The 23,302-nt window shown below is 28.4% G+C and overlaps 2 protein-coding genes across 6 annotated transcripts in view; one reads left to right on the top strand and one right to left on the bottom strand.

Annotated features, from left to right (window-relative positions):
• Positions 1-9,502: 9,502 nt before the first annotated feature.
• On the top strand, positions 9,503-22,224 carry LOC106692369 (uncharacterized). Of its 4 annotated transcripts, XM_067047026.1 has the most exons (5): positions 9,504-9,770; positions 10,025-10,280; positions 14,181-14,375; positions 15,586-15,778; positions 21,230-22,224. In XM_067047026.1, exons 4-5 carry the CDS (start codon positions 15,767-15,769, stop codon positions 22,058-22,060), a joined length of 843 nt encoding a protein of 280 aa, XP_066903127.1. In that variant the 5' UTR covers positions 9,504-9,770; positions 10,025-10,280; positions 14,181-14,375; positions 15,586-15,766; the 3' UTR covers positions 22,061-22,224. The 4 variants fall into 4 exon arrangements, with proteins under 4 accessions (XP_014293768.1, XP_066903127.1, XP_014293765.1 ...); XM_014438282.3 differs by lacking the exon at positions 10,025-10,280 and having other exon boundaries at positions 9,503-9,770; positions 21,233-22,224; XM_014438279.3 differs by lacking the exon at positions 10,025-10,280.
• Positions 18,879-23,302, bottom strand: part of LOC106692367 (fructose-1,6-bisphosphatase class 1) — a 24,023-nt gene continuing 19,599 nt past the window's right edge. For both annotated transcript variants that reach the window (XM_014438276.3, XM_014438277.2), the window contains exon 8: positions 18,879-19,058. In XM_014438276.3, coding sequence (XP_014293762.1) covers positions 18,934-19,058 — 125 coding nt within the window. In that variant the 3' untranslated portion in view covers positions 18,879-18,933. The remainder of the gene's footprint in view (positions 19,059-23,302) is intronic.

Below are 23,302 nucleotides of genomic sequence, written 5' to 3' on the forward strand. Positions count from 1 at the left end.
ATTAAAAATAAAATATCTCTATAAAATTTATAATTAAATGTAAAATTCCGTTAAAGAGTTTCTATCAGGATAATTTACATATCTAAAATAATTTATATATTTAGTTTTACCTGTGTTTTCTGTTTTTATAAATAAGAGACAAAAAGATATTTCTTAAATATAAAAAAAAAAATTGCCTTCTTCGCACCCGAATATTTATTCTAATTATTTTTGGTGCTAGACAATTTGAATCATTAATTATTATTTTATAAAAAAAAAATATTTATGTTATTCCGAACGCGTAGGGCAACTTATGAATTTATATATGTTGGATTATATCCATAGCATACGTAAGATGTGAATTAGTACTAATCAAAACCACTAGATAGAGCTGTCTACTTGTTCCAGACACCGCGGCTGTTTCTCTTTACTATTATTTTGTTTTTATATATTTTTTGTTTTAATGTTTATTACTTTTTATATATATTTCTAACTAATGATTATGGACTATTAAAGCACTTACTGGACAAACGGTCTAAACTTCCAATTCATTACAAAAGAATGATCTACATGACTGTAATAAGGTCATACGGACATACGGAGTTGAACTTTGGGGCTCCACTAAACCTTCGAATTCCTCTCGTAAAATCCTCAATGCTCCTTACTTTGTCACAAATAAAATCATACATAAAGACCTGAGTGTTCCAAATGTAACCGATCTAGCCCGAATCAGATATCAATCCTTCCATTATAAACTCCTTAACTGTCCAAACCCACTAGTTTCTTCCCACCTTGCTTCCTCTTCCATTCCTGACAATCCTCCGAGCCACCTGAAAAGAAGATGGCCACGAGACCTACTAATGTAAAAACGTCATTTAGAGTGCTATCTACGAGTAGTTTCTCTACACGTCTGCATCACTCCTTTATTCATATTATATATAATATATAAATATACATTGTCTTGTTTTCAGCTTTTACAGAATAAAGATTGTAAGTTCGGTAAGTATACTTTGGGTTAATTATAATTTTGTATTTCTTTTTCTATCGGTTTCTTTTTCTTGATCAATTATTTTTCTCTCAAATGCTTTGGCTTTTCTACTGGTGTTCAACTCTGAAATCGGTATAAATACTGTAAAATTAGAATATATATTTTTGAGAAAATTATAGATTTCTTAAATTTCAATTACTTATTTTTAAAATAAATGAAAAAAATGGTAATATTTGTGAGTGTTAGTAACAATACTTAGGCATAATAATTTTATTATTAGTATTCTTCAACACCAATACCTCAAACCTAAATGAGATGGTAAAACATTACGAACTTGTGTCAGTCTAAGCACTCTCTCACTTTTCTGAACCATTACCGTGAGGGTTATGGTTACGACTTTTCTAAAAAAAATTTGTTAAATTTTGAATATTTTCTGTAAGTGATTTTTATCTGAACATTTTATGAAATATTTTTGAGTTAAATGTTCCTAATACTGAACAATTTTGTATACTAAGGTTGACATATTCGTAGCAGCCCATGACAATTCCATAAATGGCGTGCTACCCACTAAAAAATCACTTTCTAAATTCGTAAGTTTTTTTAAAATAATCAATTTTATGATTTTGCATTATGAAATTAACCAGCAGATGTTATATTGATTTTTAATTAATTTTTTAATTGGTTAGTAGTAAACAAATATATTCATTTTTTGTGTTCACTGTAAAATTACCGTACTGTAAAATTAGAATATATACGTTTGAGAATATTATAGAGTTCTTAAATCTGAATTACTTGTTTTTAAAATAAATGAAAAAATAATAATATTCGTGAGTGTTAGTAACAATATTTAATTTTATTATTGGTAATCTTCAACACCAATATCTCAATTCTAGGTGAGAGGGTAAAACATTACGAACTTGTGTCAGTCCAAGCACTCTTATCACTTTCTGAGCCACAACCCTGAGAGTTATGTTTACGAAAGACTTTCCTAAAACATTTTGTTAAAATTTTGAATATTTTCTGTACGTGATTTTTATCTGTACATTTTATAAAATATTTTTGAGCCCATGAAAATTCCATAAATGTGCCACCCACTAAAAAATCACATTGTAAATTTTTAAGTTTTTTAATTGATCAATTATCTAATTTTGAATTATGAAATTAACCATCAGATGTTATATTGATTTTTAATTAATTTTTTAATTGGTTAGTAGTAAAAAAATATATTCATTTTCTGTGTTCACATTCGTGAGTTTTGTTCGCATTTCAGTTATTTTAAATATTGAAATGCTGTCCCAGATTGTTAAAAAAATTTATAAAAAACAATGTCGGATAGTAAAACTTAATTTTTTTATTGTTATTAATTGTTCCTTTATAAACAAAAATTAAATTACTGTATGTATGTAAAGGTACAGTTATAAATTTTAATAAACAAAAAAAAAAATATCTAACATATTTGAATATTTTGCAAAAGTATATCGGACGGTTTCAAGGTGTCCCATTTCTTCCTAGTTTTGAAACAGATTGCAATCTTAACTATATTAAAATACTTTCGATATGCCAAGACTCACTTTCGAAGCCTAACTTATGATTAGCCACCTTGGAAAGGAAAGCCCAATGCTTGCACAACACCGATCGTTCCAGCGGACTAGTTCCTTCCTTCTTGGGGATCTCCCGATGGAGTCATCTCTCTAATGATAGGCCACGGTCGGCTAATTGTGGCCTTTGTATTGTGTTGACTTTATGTATTCATTCGATGTTTTCTTCCAACAACTGAAAGCTACTCCTTTGCTAATTGATGTAAATGAAATACCTCGGAAGTTACGAAAACGCCCAACGTCCGCAAGTCGTCAATGACTCATTCATTACCAGAAGCTGGCAACACTTTCGATCATTTTAGTACAGGTACCCGATATAGTATGTATAGTTCTTGACCCTTGTATATATAGGCGTTGACTATATTTCTGTATATAGTCATAAGTAGTTAATATACAAAAAAATTAATAAATAAAAAAAAATGTAATATAGTTTAGTTATAAAAAAAAATTATTTTTTCACAATATAGTTTAAGGAGGAAAAAAAAAATCAAGTCATTATCCAAGTATTTTAATTTGTACTTTATTAGCTTTTAGTAGCTCTTCAAAATGCGTTTTTCATCAGTTACTTTTTACGACCCATATTTATTAATCTACCTTATATGTACAATAAAATATTACACGGTGATCACTAAAAACTGTTTTATATTATAGAGAGATAAGTCAGTAATATATTTTATTACTTCTATAAATACGATTTTTTTTGTTTATTTAGTTCTTCAATTAAATGTACATTTACATTATTATTATTTCTTAAATATGTTAGTTTTATTTTTACCTTTGATAATTACAAGATATATTATATATTTATAGATTTATAATCTTTAGGGGTATCTTTTTTGAACAAGACAAAACCCCTGCATTATCAATGCTTAAAAGCAAATTTAATTGTTATAATATAAGGCCCAATGTCTGGTAATAAAGAGATCAAACATAGCTTGAACTATATGGTACCATATCTGTTCAATCGCTTACCAAAAGAACTAATAAATAAATCAATTAAAAAATAAAATAAAACGGGGTACTTTATTACTTCAACAATTCCCAATAATTGATTTTGATTCACCAAATGACCATATCTGCCTGTATCCTTTCTCAGATCCACATAATTATTCATTATATTATAATTTTAATGATCAATGTATATCTGTGCTTTGTAATAGATATTATTGGATCCTTATTTTTATCATATTCTGTATCATAATGTTTTATTCTCATTATTATATTAAATGACTAATTGTAAATTTGCAGCTTTATTATTCCCTTTAAAGTCTTTTGAGTTATTTTTATAATTATTATTTTTTATTTAATCTGATTTATTTTTTTTTTAATAATAATTATTATTAACATCATTTTCATTTTAGTAATTGTTAATTAAATTATTAGTTGTATCACTCAGATCAATTAATTAATATTGTACTTATCTAGCTTAAAAATTGTATCCAATTTTTTTTATGAATAAATTTTTAAAAAATGAAGGAACTGAATCTTATCAGCTACTCCATAGATTTCGTCTTACTTACACTAAGTTTAAATATCACTTAAATATAATAATTACACACCAATTATCCTTGCATGCATAATATATTTGCTATTTAAATTTAATATATAACCTTGCTTCCTCTTCCATTTCTGAAAATCTTCCGAGACTGAAAAGAAGATGGCCACGAGATCTGCTAATGTAAAAACGTCATTAGAGTGCTACCAATGGTTTCTTTACAAGCCTGTATCACCCCATTATAAACTTACATCAAATTTACTGAATGTATTATTTATGTACTGCTGTAAATTTTAATAAAAAAAAAATCTAATAATTTCTATTATATTTTGAGAAGTGCCATAAGCTTGGGGTACCCCACTGCATACACAATTACCAGTTGCAAGTTGTGAACTTATGGCAAGCACAACTGCTTATTAGAGATTTCAAAGATCCCGTAAAGATATATGTGTATTTATTCCATTAACAGATCAGCCGGATCTGATACTGATTGTAAGTTGTTGTAACCGACTTACACAACTCGAGTTGGTCTACACGACGTAAGTAATAATCTCACCGCAGAGACTGTCATGGGAACGTTTTAAGCATTGTGGTCTCTTTCCACGGTACACATTCTAATTATAACTAAAGCAATAATAATGATAATTAATTGCATTATTGAAGAATCAAATGATTATATACAGTGTGTGGTATAATAATTTTTCAAACAAAAACTACCAATTTCAGTGGTACCACAATGGTTCTCAGTTTTGACACTAGGTGGCCTCATCGTTGGAAAAAAGCTTTAGGCTTCGATAATAAAAGTATTTGCGTTAATATTAGGGGTATTCATGATGTGTTAAATGTAAAATGTTTTACCATGTTAAATGTTATAAGTATAGTATTGTGAATAGCCCTATCTAAAGTCATGTTAAATGCATAAGAGGTCGTAGCGATTTTTCTCAACAACTTGTTTTTTCTAACGTTCCTTCCAAAACTTCATTTTATTGTTTACTTTTAATTTTTGATCAAAGTAATTTATTACAATATGGTTAAATTGAGTGAAAAGTGAAAGTTTGGCTACTGAGTGTCTTGTTGATCTTCTAACTTGTGAGGAAGAGAGAATCAAGATTAGCTAATTGACAACTGGTATTACACTATTATTATTGTCATCCATTGCTTTATTAGTTTTAAAAACATCCAAACTATGAGCAAGTAATATGTATAATACTACATTGCTTGTTGCTACGACAACAAACAAAATGGTGACGAGCTCAGCTGGTCTGTTGCATGACGTCATTCTCCATTTAGCAGACCTAGTAACAGACTCTCAACCATGTTATATCGTTTTAACATGCTAAAAGGAAGAAATATATTTTCATTTAACACGCTTTAACATGTTAGAGCTCCTCTTTTTTTTCTTTTTTTAGGGCAGTCCACTTCGAAGGGGGTCAAGTTTTTCATTTTGTGGGACCGCCACCTTTTTCAAGTCGTATTCACATGAAACTAACAAAACACCAGATAAGTATTTCACCGTATACCTTCTAGTACCAATGGTATAAAAACGTAATATACAATTTGAATTATGTAACCATACGTATTGCAACTTATTAATTTAATGTTTTTCTGTTTTAAAGGGATCGGAAAAAATCTTTATTACATCAATTAATCCATTTAAATTTTTTTTGTTCAATTTTTATTTATATATTTTTTAATATGACATATTGCTATGATATCTGCTGATATATTCTAGTATAAGCTTAATGATATAGTACAAGAGCCCAAGAGGAGAAAAAAGTCAGTCATTTCACTCCAATTTTTGATTACTTTAATGAAAACTATGTATAATTACTGGTTAAAACTGATGAGTCTGGCAAGTATAGGAGGAATAAAAAATGGCGGGTTTTTCAAAATGTAAAAAAAAAATTTAATTTTTATTGGACGTAAATAGCTCTGTTAAATATTTTAGCAATTTACTCTACTTTAAATAATGTTCTCTTATGTATTCTAGTATTGTTGGCAATTTAAAAGATATAAAGCTCCAAAGGGAAAATTATGTGTTATTAAAGTTTTGAAACAGCCGCCATTTTTAATACCCCCTACTTGGCAGACTCATCAATATTTACTAGTAATTATACATAGTTTTCATTAAAGTAATAAAAAATTAGGGTGACATAACTGCCATTTTTCTTCCCGGCTCTTGTACTATTTAAGCCAGCAACTACTACAAATCAATTTATTTTAGCAAATATCATGAAAACTATTACTCCTACGAAGATAAACGCCATAAATAGCCCATTAAACCAGGTTTAATTTGAGTTATAATAGACATCGGTACGTCAAATGGTTTTTGAGATATAGATTTTTCAAAATAAATTCACTAACTACAGATCGGTAGTTTCAGTACGTTCTGTACAACATTATTATGAAATATTGCTTTTTATATAGCTATATTTCGTAAGCTATTGAACGGAAATGGCTTTATTAGAGCTTATATTTTAGCAAATTTACTTTACTTTAAATGATTTTCTCTTAGATTTTGTGCTGTTGGTATTTTTACAAGATATAGAGCTCCGAATGAAAAATTAATTATTTTTAACGTTTTAAAAAAGCCGCCATTTATTATTACCTCTATGTATACTTGGCGGAATCATCAATTTTGATTATTAATTATTCATAGTTTTCATTAAATTAATCAAAAAGTTCGGTGAAATAACTGACTTTTTTCTTCTCTTGGGCTCTTGTGCTATTATATTTATATAATGGATTCACTTATATTTAAAAAATAACATTTTTGCATCAGAATCCATAGAAAATAATTAGTTTAAATTTGTGAATTTGCAATTTTACTGGACTGTATACGTATTATTATTCTAATCATACGTATATAAGTTATGTGATTTATACAACATATTTTATATGTAAATTTATTTTAGCAGGATATTTGGAAAATTTTCGGCACGCGTTACAAAGGAGGTGTTATACTGCTAATTCGAATCAGTTGTTGTGTAATCTTCCTCGATCATTTGCCCGTGGGTAGAATCAATTTCACCAATAAGTCTTGCACAACGACGGACTGGCCTTCTATGTTTGAAAACCAGATAAGCCCTCTGTGGTTCAAGGTCTGTCGCCGAAGACATGGTCTATCTTGTTGTAATTAATTAATATCTTTAATAACACCCTATCTTATCGTACATCACACCTCCTGGTCTAAAAAAGACGTTTAGGGTTCCGAAAAAAAAAAAAAAATTGGTCGCATACTCCTTAAATGGCCACATGTCCCGCAACAATTAACAGGGTCGTTTAATTGATGAAGTCTTTTACCAACACCTCGTAGTCATTAAAATGGTTCACGGCAAGCGAGTTTTATCCTCGATCAATTTATTGCTAATTGCTCAAGTCAACTTCTTACTTAATTGAGTCCTCCAATGGTACCAAGTTCTGCGCTTCGCCACATCAGAGTATCTTTAAGAGATCGATTCATAAGTAACTCCCGTTTCTTTATCAGACATTTATTTTTCTCTCATTAAATAACAAAACTACATTATTTAAATAAATAATTTAATTTTTATCCATTATTGTCTCAATACATTTTCTATTCTTGACAAGTCCGACGTTTCGGCCAATTCGGCCATCATCGGGGACAATCTATCACAAAACAGCTTTAATTACATCTATGATTCTCAACAATAGTATTATATTAATAGTATTTTAAGCATTTTCCTTTTGAATCCATTTACATATCTGAAAATATTAATTATACAGTGAATTTCAAAACAGATACAAGAAATTTGAACCAACACTATGCAGAGATATTAAGTAAAATTAATTTATGAAAAATATGGAATAAATTAAATGTTGATAATTATAATTAGCCTTGATGGGAATTTTACTAATGAAATAAAGAGGGAAATTAACGAAAATATAGTTATAATAAATAATTTTAGTGCTTGACCTGAGTGGAGGGAAGATGAAAATTGACTAATTAAGTAATTAGACATAATAAAACTATGTATAATTACTAGTCAAAATTGATGAGTCTGCCAAGTATAGGTAGGGGGAATAAAAAATGGCGGCTGTTTCAAAACCTTAAAAAAACATTAATTTTTCATTCGGAGCTCTATATCTTAAAAACTACCAACAACACTAGAAAATCTAAGAGAACATTATTTAAAGAAGAGTAAATTTACTGAAATATTATCCCTAAAAGAGCTATTAACGTCCAATAGTTCTCGAGATATAGCTTTTTAAAAAGCAACATTTTATAAAAATGCTGTATGGGACGTACATTTCAACTAGAAATTAATATTTTGTAAGTTTATTTTGTCAAACATCATGAAAACTACAACTCCTCCAAAGATAAACGTTATAAACTATTTTATATTAAATTTAACTAGCTTTAATTCGAGTGCAGACAGACAACTGTACATCCAATGGTTTCTGAAATAAAGTTTTTCATGAATCAAACTTATTGTCCGAACAACTATAAATCAATTCATTTTAGGAAATATCATGAAAACTACTACTCCTACGAAGGTAAAGGTCATAAAGTACTTTATAGTCCATTACACTAGCTTTAATTTGATTGGTAATAGACATCTGTACGTCAAATAGTTCCTGAGATATAGATTTCTCGAAATAAATTCACTAACTACTGATCTTTCAGTACATTTTTATGAAATATTGCTTTTTAAAAGGCAATACCCGAGAACTATTAGACGTAAATAACTCTATATTTCAGCAAATTAACTCTTCTTTAAATAATGTTATTTTAGATTTTCAAGTGTTGTTGTTAGTTTTCAAGATACAGAGCTCCGAATGAAAAATTAATACTTTTTTAAGGTTTTGAAGCAGCCGTCATTTTTTATTCCCCCTACCTATACTTAGCAGACTAATCAATTTTGACTAATAATTATACATAGTTTTCATTATCGGTTTAGGGCTGGTTCTACTAATTTTTGTAATATTTATGTTTTTTTATATTGATTTGTCCAAGAGTTCAGGAAAACTCCGATAACTTAGCGACCTGTTAACGAGGTATACCAAGGTTACCTAAAACTGGAATAACTTATACAACTGCCAAACTCCGCATTTCCTAATGCTAATGCTATAAATGTGGATCCAAATAAATTTAAAATTGATTCGAGACCTTTTGACAGTCGAAATCTTTTAAAAAATTTCTCATCTGACCGCTATAAAACATTATTCGGTCCACACGGAATCTTAGGAACTGTTTAACTGCATTGGATTGTGGAATAATTTTTTTTTTTTAATAATTTATTTATATACAACTATATAAAAATATATACTTGTAAATTTTCTATAAGTTATAAAATGACATTATAAAAACATGTGGAGAATCTATTGATAGAACTCTAATGTCGGGTAATTTAAAATAATATATGATAAAATTATGAGAATATCTTAACACATGTTGAGAAGTTTGGCACTTGAAATGCATACAATTTTCCCCCAGTTATAGTAGTATAAATCTACTTTTTCAAATTATGTATAGTAAATGCACCATTTCTAAATGGTGTTAAAACCAACAAAAAAAAAATCGATAATTTTATAATAATTTCGATCAAATATAAGATCGATAAATTTCTGTTGATGTTTATTTGCTGAGTTGGCGGACTGCAGTTCTTATGAAATGTTCGACGCTTACCGACTGTGACATAACAGTTTTAGTTAATTGTTAATTGGGTCCATGCTGGTACTGTTCTATGTGGTGAGTTACTGTTATTTAAATAATAATTTCTTAATTATTTACTTAAGTATAAGACAAGCCAATATGGCGTGATAGGACATTTTAAACTAAATCTAGCATCTTCTGAGTAGTTAGTTTATGCTAACTCTACTAGTATATTATAAAGGATTCCTTCAGATCATTATTTGGTAATTAGGTTTAATATTAACTTGTAATTTAATGAAGTTGTAGAAAATGTGACATTTACGAATTAGGCTTTTAACTCGTGCCCCCAGGTTGGAAACCGGCTCAGGCAAGGAATTCAAGATGTTCCTTGGAGACGAGATCTCTGGGCACTTTAATGCTGTATCTACAAGTTAAACACTTGCCGCAAATCCATGACTTGTACAAATGCTAGGTAAATTAAGGGAAAACGAACGTCTGTAGCCACATGCTTGTGTGTTCTTAAATTATTGAAAGCATTATTTCTTTATTAAATGGAAGAAAATATAGGCGAAGTGATAGGAAACTTAAACATCGGCAAACTAGAAGGTAAATGATAAAAACCCACATAAATAGTACTCTATAAATTATAAATTCAAGTTTCGTTCTAGACTTTTCATCAGATACTACTTATACTACAAGAGCCCAAGAGAAGAAAAAAGGCAATTATTTTACCCCAATTTTAATTAATGAAAAATATATATACTAGTCGAGATTGATGAGTCTGCCAAATATAGGTAGGTGAAATAAAAAATGGCGTTTGTTTCAAAACGTTAAAAATATAATTTTCATTCCGACCTCCACATCTTTAAAACTAACAACACTAGGAAACCTAAGAGAACGTCGTTTGAAGTAGAGTAAATTTTCTAAAATATGAGCCCTAATAGAGCTATTTAGGTTCAATAGTATTCGAGATATAGCTATTTAAAAAGCAACATTTTATAAAAAAAGATGTACTGAAAGATCAGTATTACGTGAATTTATTTTGAGAAATCTATATCTCAAAAACCATTCGAGGTACAGATGTCTATTTGCACTCAAATTAAAGCTAATTTGATGTACTATTAATTAGTCCCGATGTTAATATTCGTAGTAGTTTTCAAGATATTTGCTAAACTAAATTGATTTATAGTTGTTCGGACAAATTTCAAAAATCAAACTTATTGTCCGAACAGCTATAAATCAATTTATCTTAGCAAATATCATGGAAACTACAATTCCTACGATGGTAAAGGTCATAAACTTATTTATAGTCCATTAAATTAGCTTTAATTTGAGTGCTAATAGACATCTGTACATCTCATAGTTCCTGAGATATAGATTTCTCAAAATAAATTACCTATTAATCTTTCAGAAGATTTTAAAGAAAATTTGCTTTTTAAAAAGCTATATCTCGAGAACTATTAGACATAAATAGATCTTTTAGGGCTGATATTTCAGCAAATTTACTCTTCTTTAAATAATGTTCTCTTAGATTTTCTAGTTGTGTTGGTAGTTTTTAAGATATAGAGCTCCGAATGAAAAATTAATATTTTTTTAAGGTTTTGAAACAGCCGTCATTTTTTATTCCCCCTACCTATACTTGGCAGACTCATCAATTTTGACTAGTAATTATACATAGTTTTATTATGTCTAATTACCTAGTTAGTCAATTTTCACCTTCCCTCCACTCAGTTCAAGCACTAAAATTATTTATTATAACTATATTTTTGTTAATTTTCCTCTTTATTTCATTAGTAAAATTCCCATCAAGGCTAATTATAATTATCCACATTTAATTTATCCCATATTTTTCATAAATTAATTTTACTTAATATCTCTGCATAGTGTAGGTTCAAATTTCTTGTATCTGTTTAGATTAGTAGCTTTGAGAAGATTTTTAAGAAATTTTGCTTTTTAAAAAGCTATATCTAAAATAAATTGGCTTATAGTTGTTCGGACAATAACTTTGATTTATGAAAAACTTCATTTCAGAAACCATTGGACGTACAGATGTCTGCCAGCACTCAAATTAAAGCTAGTTAAATTTATTACAAAATAGTTAATTAAGTTTATCTTTGTAGGAGTAGTAGTTTTTATGATATTTGACAAAATAAACTCACAAAATGTTAATTTCTAGTTGTTCGTATAAAATGTTGGATTTTTGAAAAATTATATCTCTAGATCCATAAGACGCACAAAGGTCTGTCAACACTCAAAATAAAGGAAATTTAACTTACTATAAAGTAGTTTATGACACTTATCTTCGTAGGGGTAGTAGTTTTTATGATATTCACATATGAATATGAATTTGGCAAATGAAAATTTGTCCGAACAACTATAAATCAATTTATTTTAGCAAATTTCATGTAAACTTTATATCTCATTAACTTAGCTTTAATTTGAGTGCTAATAGAGATCTTTACATCAAATGGTTTTTGAGATATAAATTTTTCAAAATAAATTCACTAATTACTGATCTTTCAGTACGTCCCATACAACATTTTTATGAAATGTTGCTTTTTAAAAAGCTATATCTCGAAAACTATTTAGCGTAAATAACTCTATTAGTGCTCATATTTTAGCAAATTTACTCTTCTTTAAATGACGATCTCTTAGGATTTCTTGTGTTGTTGCTACTTTTTAAGATATAAATCCGAATGAAAAATTAGTTTTTTTATCGCTTTGAAACAGCCGCCATTTTGTATTCCCCCTACCTATACTTGGCAGAATCATCAATTTTGAATAGTAATTATACCTAGTTTTCAATTAAGTAATCAAAAATTGGGGTGAGATAACTGCCTTTTTTCTTCCCGGCTATTGTACTAATAGTTCTGCTAAAATGTTTTCACCTATTCAACTGTTTTCTTAGGCCAAAGAGAAAGAAAAGCCTAGAAAAAAAAAAATCAGTTATTTATTAATAATTTAATAGATTTTAGAGTGTTTCTTTAGATACACCTTTTTCATATCGGATATACTTTATTTCTTTATCTCTATCTTTCGTGGAGGTGCCTCCCAATCCAATGCTGCCAAGCCTCAAGGTCCTTCGAGTTGCTTCAGTAGCTAAAGTGTTTTTCCTCCAATCTTTTGGATATATTCTTCCGATGTACTTCCTTGACTCTTTTTACTCCTTTAGGGGCGACTGACCCAATGAAGAAGACTTCGTTAGCTTGGGACAACTGTCAATATTATATACCCAATGGCCGATGGAAGAAGACCCTGTGGTGTTTACTTTAAATATCCCTGTGTAAGAGTCAATGTAATGTGTAATGATGTTGATGCAATATTCTGAACCCAGGAAACCTGTGGAGCGTTGATTCCTACTAGCTATATAAACCAGTTAGTCCCTACGGCATTGTTTATTTCATATTAAGAAATATAACAAATTTTAAAATATATAATAAATATATTTCTCATCCAATATTTCGTCTTATTTGTTATTTACTTGTAGAGTACGTTATTCCCACGTAAAAATCTAGAGGGCGAACAAAATTGCAAAATGTGTCAATTTTTTATAATGGAAACACTAATAATTACAACTAATTGAATTTATAAATTATTATTTTCATGTAACGCTAAGATAAACAGATCTAGGAAATGATAGTTCCAGCGGCGGTAATATAATTCAGTGAAGAAACACAGTAAATGATCTTTGACTTTGAAACTGCCTATGATTCAGCTATGTCAAAGGTGTGTCGTTGAATGAGTCAGTTTTCCATCAGAAACTTATTTACATGTTAAACGGGGAGGTAGGATAATCGCTTTTCGTTCGCAACGCTTTAGCCTAACAGAGAGTGTACTACAAGGTAACGTTTAAAACCTCTCATTATCAATATACCACAGAGTTAGCAACATAGATCCTAACAATAGATAAACCAGCATTATCAAATCTGTTGAAATTTGGTATGTAGAGGTGTTAGGCAAAACAAAACCATAGGAGCGAATTTCATTTAAAATTTCGCTCTGTCAGAATATTCGTTCTAGGGTTTTAAAAGTTTTGTGCAGCTCTAAATTTAATCAGAGGTTTGAAAATTATATTAAAGAGGATCGGTGTTAGAAAAGTGCATTTTGTGGTCTTCGAATTTCTTCAGGGGGGGGGGAGAGGGAGAGTTATTAAAAAATGCAATTGGACAATTAGAGTTCTGGCAATGGTCAATGCTCCACTCGAGTTGAGTGTTTGCGGCTTTAGCGCACTTAGTCAGCCTCCATTGGCTTATTACCAATGGCGCTCTCAAAGAGCCCTGAGCGATAGGGTGGGATAGGGGATCCTCAGGTCGGCAGTGTAAATATTGTATATAAGAGTGTAAATCTGACTAGTGATTATCCTTTATTTTATTTATTTTTGTTAGTATTATTTTTTCCCCTTATTATATATATTTTGAGAGAGATTTTATTTATATATTTTTTTCATTTATTAATATATTTTTATTTTTATTTTAGTATAAATGATATAATTTATCACTGTTGTAGCCAACATATGTTTGGTAATCGATTATATTGCAAATGTCCTAAAAAACAAAACGAATTCGCACTCCATTGTTTTTTAAACTGAAAATGAACAGATGACATTCTTCCTCCATGCGGACAAAGCGAGTAGACGTACAGTTTTCTCGATCTACCTCCACGAGGACATCAACTAATCCACTGGGACCCCATCAATTACCGGTGACATAAAGACATTTTTTTTCTCTTCTATTTAACCTTAATTTATTTTTTTTACTAGTTTTAAATTGGGTTGTTCCTTTTTTTTTCTAGTTTATTTGGTTCAATTATTTAAATAAAATAATAATAAAATTCGATTTATTTTGAACCCCTAACCGCCGTAACACCACTATTACCGATTGCCCAACAACGTTGTGGCAGATTGTGATATTTATCAATAAATAAAGTTTTAAATTAATTTTTTTTTTTTTGAAAATGCTTAACAGATATCTGACGTGATGGTTTCGAAATCGCCTATTTCAATACATAAATTTTACAACCAAATACCACAGAAAACGAGACATCTTACTTTTCCTAATTGTTTAAAACAAAATTTAACTTAAAATCCCAAATTCTTGAACAACGAATCTGAACCATTTAAGCTCGTTTGTCTCCTTTACTTTACTTTAGTTACCTCCTTTTTTTTCTCTATGGAACACGAGAATAAAGGTATTAAAAAAAGCAATATTATTGTTAATAAAAAAAAAAATCAAGCAATAATAATAATATAACAACAAAAATGTGCTTCCCAACTCCATTGGGTTGCTAGCTACAATTAACACCATACTTATTCTAATCTAATCGTACAATTTTTTTAATCTTACAATACATTGGCAAAACAATTAAACAAGTAACAATATATAATAATAGTATATGATTTGTTTTTTAATCTCTTTTCTTCTTTCTATACTTTATTAATTTTTTTTGTTAATCCAATCTTTTTTTCTCTCTTTCTTCCTTTTCTATCCTTTCCTTTTCAACACAATGTGACTTGGAAAGAATAATGGATACAAATAATTGATAAACAGTAATGATAGATATATAAATAAACATAAAAAAAAATAACAAATAGATATAAAAATTTAACAAATATATACAAGATTGATTGTAATTGAATTAGGTGGTCAGTTTTAACCACAGCTCTGAACATTTCTTAATAACAATAATTATTATAATTTAAGTAGGTTTAATTTCCATGTTGTGATTCAATTATCAAACAGGTTTATAGAGTTCTATAGTGATGTATTTAGGCATAAAAGGTCATTAATGAGCTGCAAAGAACAACTCGTGTGTTAGAGAATTGTACCATCAAATGAAAGACAGTTAAAATTACATTGTAATCACAATAAGACCATAATTACATATCCAATGGCTGACATTCCTCTAATTGCAGTGCCTTCAAGATCGGAAGCAAGGAGCCCATGGTAGCGGATCCAGTGACCCAGAGAGGGCAGTTTCAAAAGTTCCGCGTAGGCGTCCATCTCCTCGAGCTATTTTGTAACTTGGCATAACACCTGACATACTTTTACTTTCCACTCTCAGTTCTACTTTGCCAGCTCTAGTACGTCGGAGCCATGAGACTAAGGGTAAGTTAGAATCTGTATCTTAACGCCTAACCTATACGTCCTCCCTTGTAGAGCTGGTCTTATTCCAGATGATATATGGGAGGCAGTGTTGTATAACCAAATTTGCATTTAAAAAAAAATGGCCAATAATTATTTCTAACTATACACTTTATATAAGCGAACCTGTTTGGTTAAAGACTGAACAAACTTCTAAGTAGTAAACAAGCATTGTGCGTTTCCTATTTTTCAGCTTTTAAACTAACAAAAAAGTCCTCCTGCCCAAAAAAAAAAGAAGTATTTTACAAAATTTCTTAGGGGGAAACTGTCTAATTGAAATTAAGTTTAATTCTTCTGGTCATTTCTGACATCCAGGGGAGAAGGGAGAGGAAGTCATCCTAAAGGTAAACAACCTATTCAACTAGATTGGGAGGGTTGAGTCAAAATTAATACAATTTAAAAAAAATTAAATTAATTTTTAAATTTATACTATTTTTATATAAGACTTTTTTTTTTTATTACCCTCTAGTCATGTCTGATTTACGAGTGTAGGGAGGTGATATTGAGGTAACCAAGCTATTCTAACCAGGATGGAAGAGTTTTCATTACGTGGGACCGCCGCAAAATAAAAGTTAACCACCCAGACCGGAATCGAAGCGGCGCCTGCAGTTTCGAGGTTGTTAATACCGACGCCTGAATGCCCTCGGCTACAAACGACACAAAGGCCAAACATTTTTTTAGCTTCTAAACGTCATAAAAAATCTTCTACCTAAAAAAGAGGTGTTTTACAATTTTTTCCTCTAGAAAGAAAATTTCAATTTTAAATTACGTTTATACTTTTTTTTTTTACCCATATTTGGTCATTATTGACATACGGGAGGTTATCCTAGAAGCAACGAACCTATATGTAACTAGAGTGGGAGGGCCGATGTTTTATCCGTGGGATGAACGACATTTTTAGATTTTTGGAAATAAAGGATTGCACAGAATATTTGGCAACACGAAGAATAATGCTGATATTAAGTTGTGACTGCTGGTACATTTTAATTAACAAAAATTTTAACATTGTAAACATTTTAATTTTGTTAGTTACTAGGTAAGCGAATGCCTCAAATATATATGAAATTTATTTTCATCATTCTTTTAAAGGATGTAAACTTAAGATGTACTATCTCGGATCTGTATGATTCTGAATAATTGAAATTATATTGGTAATTATGATTACCAGAAGCTCCTGTTGAGGCACCTTATATAATTTCAGAATGTTTACCTAACTATGCCTACATTGGCAAAACATTGGACTGATTTTATTTAATTTTTGTTCTTACATATTATTGAGAGATTGAGAGACTGAGGAATTTGTTTTGGAGTCTTACAAAATTAATTTTATTATATTAAGTTAAGATGGGTTCAAAGCATTATCAAATTTATTTATGAATTCACAATTCTTTGGCCAAACAAACTATTCTGAGGTACAAAATTTCTGTGTTATGGGGTAATAATTTTATTATAGTAACGTCATAGGTTAGGCCAAAACGTTGTTATATAATTAATAAATAAATGGTAAAGTATTCATATAGTATATATATGCCTTCACATCAAATTTACTAAGAAATGAATTTATCACGGTTTTGTTTCTTTTTTTTTTTTAAGTTAACAAAAAATTGAGAATACAAAAAGAAAAATTTTAAGTTTAAAAAAAAAATGATAATAATACACAGGTAGGCAAATATAAAAAAAAAATTATTTAGAAATTCTCAGCAATAAGACTGATGCATTACACAAAGGAAAAATATCCGTGTTTACCCTAGAATAGCAACGAGGAAAATGCGAAATCGACCAAAATTATGAGAACCAAGTCCTAGCAATCAAAAATAACAAAGCACAAGTGACATTAATAAGGAAATTATGAATATAACTAAATTACATCTGAGCATTCCTTGTTGCAAATCAGAATTTTTTTTTTTTATTAAATGATAAATATATGACATAATTCAAACAGGAAGTATAATTACAATTAGAAACAAAAAAAAAAATCATATCTTTTCGTTTAACAATTTGAATAAAATTTAGAAAATATTAATAAAATATTTTTTTAATTTGTTTCATCATATGACCTATAAATTTATAAATAAAAAAAAAATATTGCCTTAAGGTCAACAAATTAAGAAATAAAAATACAATGGTTCTTATTCCATGTATATTTTCCCGTCTAGAGAAGGCACTGTGTAATGATTTTCAGAATTTCTTTTTTTTAATACCACATCTAATTGTATACAATCAGTTAATTTTATTTCTAATTATTAATAGAAAAAAAATCACTAGAATCACTACAATCTTTTAAAATTATTTTTTACTTAACATTAATAAAATAAGTACAAAACAACTTTTAAATACTCATTTATTTATTGACCTTTTTTTCTATTAATAATTGGAAATTAAATTAATTGATTATATACAATCATTAGATGTGCTGTTTAAAAAAAAAAAAAAAAAAAAAAAAAAATACAAATTATAAAACCTGAAGATGACACAGTACCCCCGAAACGTCCTTGAAGGAGGGAAAAATACATTAAATACATTACCACTGTGTTTTAGTTCTTAATTTCTTGACCTTAAGATAACTGCAGTTTTTTAAATAATTTTTTATTCTTCCTTCAGAATAAATATTAATTCTCTACTACATACTTCTATTGAATTCTTAAAACCAGAGCAATTTTGTGCTAATATAAAATAAAGGAAAAAAAAAATCAGCGGAAAATAATAAAGTCTTGTTTTTTTTATATGGGCTGGAAGATTTGATTTTAGAAATTCTGAGACAGTGAAATATGCTTTAAAATAGCTTTGGATCAGGGCTCTCTCTGTCATTAAATGTATTTCTTAAAGATTTTTCAATTTAAGGAAAATAATTCATCTTAACGAGTAAAAATTTAAAAAATCAATAGTTTACTCATTATAAACTATTCGTATCTTCGAATTAATATACCAGAATCAGTCTACCAACTAATATGTGTCTGGAATTTATAAAAATAAAATAAAATATTAAATTAAAAAAAAAAATGATACTGCAAAGAAGAAACATTTTACTTCTCTTGAATCTAGAAATAGAAAAAAAAAGACAATCCAAGCCTTTTGAATATATTTTAATTACATCATGTCTAGAACATTTCTTCTAGTATCTATTCCAACATAGCGAACTTATATTCAACTATATAAAATGCGATTTCATCATTATTCGTTAAAACTGCTACTGGTAAATCACTAGGGCTGTGACAACTACGTTTTAGCAAAATACCAATTAGACCTGCAAACACATATAGTGTGTATTTATTATGAACATAGTGAAATACACACTATATAATAATTAGACATAATTGTATTAATATTTATTTAAAGATAGTTAAATTATTTATTTAATGAATAATGACAATAATAATACGATAGCTGGTTAAATTCTTTATTTCTTTAATAAATCATGTCAATAATCAATAATAATATGACCTGATGGCTGGTTAAATTATTAACTTATTTAATAAATTATATCAATTATCAATAATAATATGATCTGATGACTGGTTACATTATTAATTAATTTAATAAATAATGTCAATTATCAATAATAATATGATCTGATGACTGGTTACATTATTAATTAATTTAATAAATAATGTCAATTATCAATAATAATATGATCTGATGACAGGTTAAATTATTAATTTATTTAATGTCAATCATGTATTATTATTAATTAGTATAATTAGTATTATATTATATTATAATTATTATTATTATTATAATTAGTATTATATAGTATTATATTAAGTATAATTAGTATTATTAATTTTTTTTATGTCAATCATCAATAATATAACATGATGGCAGGTTACATTATCAATTTATTTAATAAATCATGTCAATAACTAATAATAATATAATTATTGTCTATAGACCTATTATTTTAAATTTCTTGACATATTATAATATATTTCCTTTATCTTTCCAATGGCTTTACAATTATAAACATAAATTTGTTAAATTCATTATATGACTATTAGAGTTTTATTTTCGGATGTAAAAAGATAATTTTAGAGTAATTTTGAGCGAGCAGAATTAGACACCTGTGACCTACCTAAAAAGTAATAAATCTAGATGTTCAGATTGGTAGTATTTCAAAATTTAATATAAATTAATTTAATGGATACTGACATTTCAGGACATTTCGTACACCTTCTACGAGAAAAATAAATAGCTAGAAAGAAAAGCAGTCTCTAACGATAATGATAAAGGACATCATTGAAAGCAATGAGTAACCTTTTTTATAAAGGACATTCAGTCCTGTCATTATTGCAGGAGACTGTTCTTTCAATTTTTTTTAGAAACTATGCAACACAATTTATTGGCACTACCTCCAAAAAATTTCAAAATTAATCTTTATAACTAGAAAGGTGGAAACAAACTGTTTTTAACCGAAACATTAAAAATCAAACCTAATAATTTATTCCCCTATAAATGCTAATCCTCAAACTATCCTCCTTTTTGATTAGTTTAGCCTTCTATAAACTATATTTACTCAGGAACAAAAGAAAAAAACAAAGACCTCAATTTCATAAATTAAACAATTTTTTTTCTGTCTAATATACCTGAAGTATAAAACAACTATTTCGATAAACATTTCAGTATTATTTAATTTTTTTTTTCATTCTCTGAATTATTAAAAATTATCATTTATTAATAAGTAATACTTAATAAACTTAAAAGGAGGTGATAACTCATATTGACAATAAAAAGTTAAGTTTAAACATATGATAAGTTTAAATGATTCAATATTTAAGAAAATACAAAATAATTCATAAATAATAAATTAACAACAGGAAATATTTCATTTTTACCTATTTTTTTATCTTTCCCTAGTCCATAATTCATTTATATATATATATATATAAAAAGGAAACTCAAATTTTTGCCGAAATAGTGGTACTAACGGAATAATAAACAAAAAAATAATTAAAAATTTAGTGATTATCCCAAGTAACAACAAAAGATTTTTTTTTTTGTAAATGAATGTTGCCCTTCCCAAATTTGATACTTGAGATCACTAAATAAAACTTACTTTCAAATATGGCAGTAGAGAAACTAAGTCTTAAGTTTAAAACTGGATATAAATATAAGCATTTGAGAAACACGTATTCTCCAAAAAAGTAAACTTTTACTAAATTAGGAACTGTCCTAAACAAAAAACTTGCACTGGCTATTGGTGGTATTTTGCGATGATGAGGTTTGTCCACTGCTACTACTAGTACTAGTCTGGATGGCAAACCTGTGTTTGGAAAAAAATGCATTGCTGGGTTTTGAGAAAACATTAAATAAATAACTTCATTAAAGATCAATTATGGGAAAAATTACTATTAACATTTTTTATTAATAAAGTAAGTTAATTTATTATTGTGACACTTAATAACTTTTTTTTTTTTATAGCAGCATCTGCTATCGCTGACAATCATCTTCCTTACTACTGAAATCATTGGAAGTCCATTTAAATTTCCAGAAGAGAACAAGGAAAGTCGAAGTTTACAAACACAACCTAATGGAGAATCTGAAGCTCGTTTTCATCACCATAAAAAGAAGAAGATCGGATGCCATGGGCACAACAGGTTCAAACGACAGTCACCACAGTCAGAAGGTCGTTTCTTCTTTCCTATTCTAAACTACTATGATACTGACATTATTGTGTCAAATGGATACGGAGATGGAACAGGGTGTGGTTCTATTGGAGGAATTGAGAAGCCATCAATATTAGGAGGAAAACCACCGCTAGTAGGATTGGGAGGATTAGGTAATATAGGTTCCGGAATAACAAGTGGTATTGGTAATTTAGGAAGCAGCGTTGGAAATTTAGGAAGTGGGCTGGGAGGCTTAGGCTCTGATCTGAGCAGTGGGCTCGGCAGCTTGTTTCCATCAATTGGAAATGGCATTCCTGGTTTTGGAAGTCCTTCTCAACCTTCTCGACCACCAGCTCCAGTTGTGACCCGACCACCAGTCACTCGTCCCCCTCTAGTAGTTTCTCCTCCACAAACCACAACTGACAGTGGAGATGATGGAGACAGTGAAGACTATGATTACACTGACTTCTCAACGACAGTCAGATCCAGACCTCTACAGGCCTTCACTGGCCACCGTCCGATGCCCATCACTAACCCACTTGTAAATAATATTAAACCAGTATTTGAAAGACCAGAAAGATATTTCAATCGTTATGTTGTTAGACCAATAAACAGGACACTAAGAGAATTTTATAGTTTATTCTAAAGTTTTATTGTAGAGAAGTGTTAAGACTGCCAAGAATGTAAAAGTGGTGACATATCTACTTTTTTAAAATAAGCATGATTTTAAAATCAGAAAGATTTTATTTTTTATTCAATGAAAATCAAATAACTTTTATCATTTTTACTCAATAAAAATAAGGAACAGAATTCTATCAGTTATTTAAATTATTTACTTGTTCATCTAGTATGTAATTTTAGAACTAGATAAGATTTTTCCACCACTAATTGCTATACGATGATTTTAATTTTAAAAAATGTTCGATAATATGTAACCATAACTCAAATTAGGTATTCTTCTTGTGATTTCAACATCTTTTCCTCCTGAATAATCGCTTATTGTGACTTGAAATTTCATTTACATATGCTGAAGCAATTTGATTCTGATTTTTGTTCCTATTGTATCTCGTTTGTGAAAAATTTTATTTTGTGAGTAAACAACTAAGAACAATTTATGGAGAATTGATTTTTTAATAAAAAAAATTAAGAAAAATGTATATCTTCAGAAAAAAAAAAATGATGAACAATAAGAAATTATGGTTTGGCCATAAAATGGTGAAATTGTTTTCCAGAAATCCATGGTTAAAAAAAAAAATTCTGAGAATATTTTAGGATTATAAACAAGGCATGCATTAAATAAAAATGTACATATCACGATTTGTATATATTATTTTTTTTTAAATATTAAAAATGATAATTAATATTATTTTATATATGTGGTATGCTAGTCTAAAATTTTAAATAATTAGTATAAAAATTGTTTGGTTAAATATACTGATTTCAGAAGAAAAAAAATGTCTGAAAATTTATTCTTATAAGCAAGCAATAATCAAGAATTAACTATAAAATAAAATCATTATATATCAATATTCTTTAAAATATACTATATGATGTGAATTATATATATCTATATAATTGATATATCATTGCTTGCTAACAAGAATAAATTTTCAGACATTTTTTTTTCTCTGAAATCAGTATATTTAACCAAACAATAATTGTATTAATTATTCAATATGAATAAAATTTTAACAATTAATTATGAATGTAAATACATATATTGATGCTATCAAATTAAAATTTGTCAAGATGAAATGCTGATTATTGTCAAATTTCATCATATAAAGCCGAGTGGTTGACTAAACTGATTTATGTCATAATTGTAGAGTCAATATTTTATCCAAATTTATCAAATCTATAACCATTGAAATCAAATTCAAATCATTAG

Source organism: Halyomorpha halys, unplaced genomic scaffold, assembly GCF_000696795.3.
Source record: "Halyomorpha halys isolate HHAL.00 unplaced genomic scaffold, Hhal_1.1 Scaffold54.1, whole genome shotgun sequence".
NCBI lineage: Eukaryota > Metazoa > Arthropoda > Insecta > Hemiptera > Pentatomidae > Halyomorpha > Halyomorpha halys.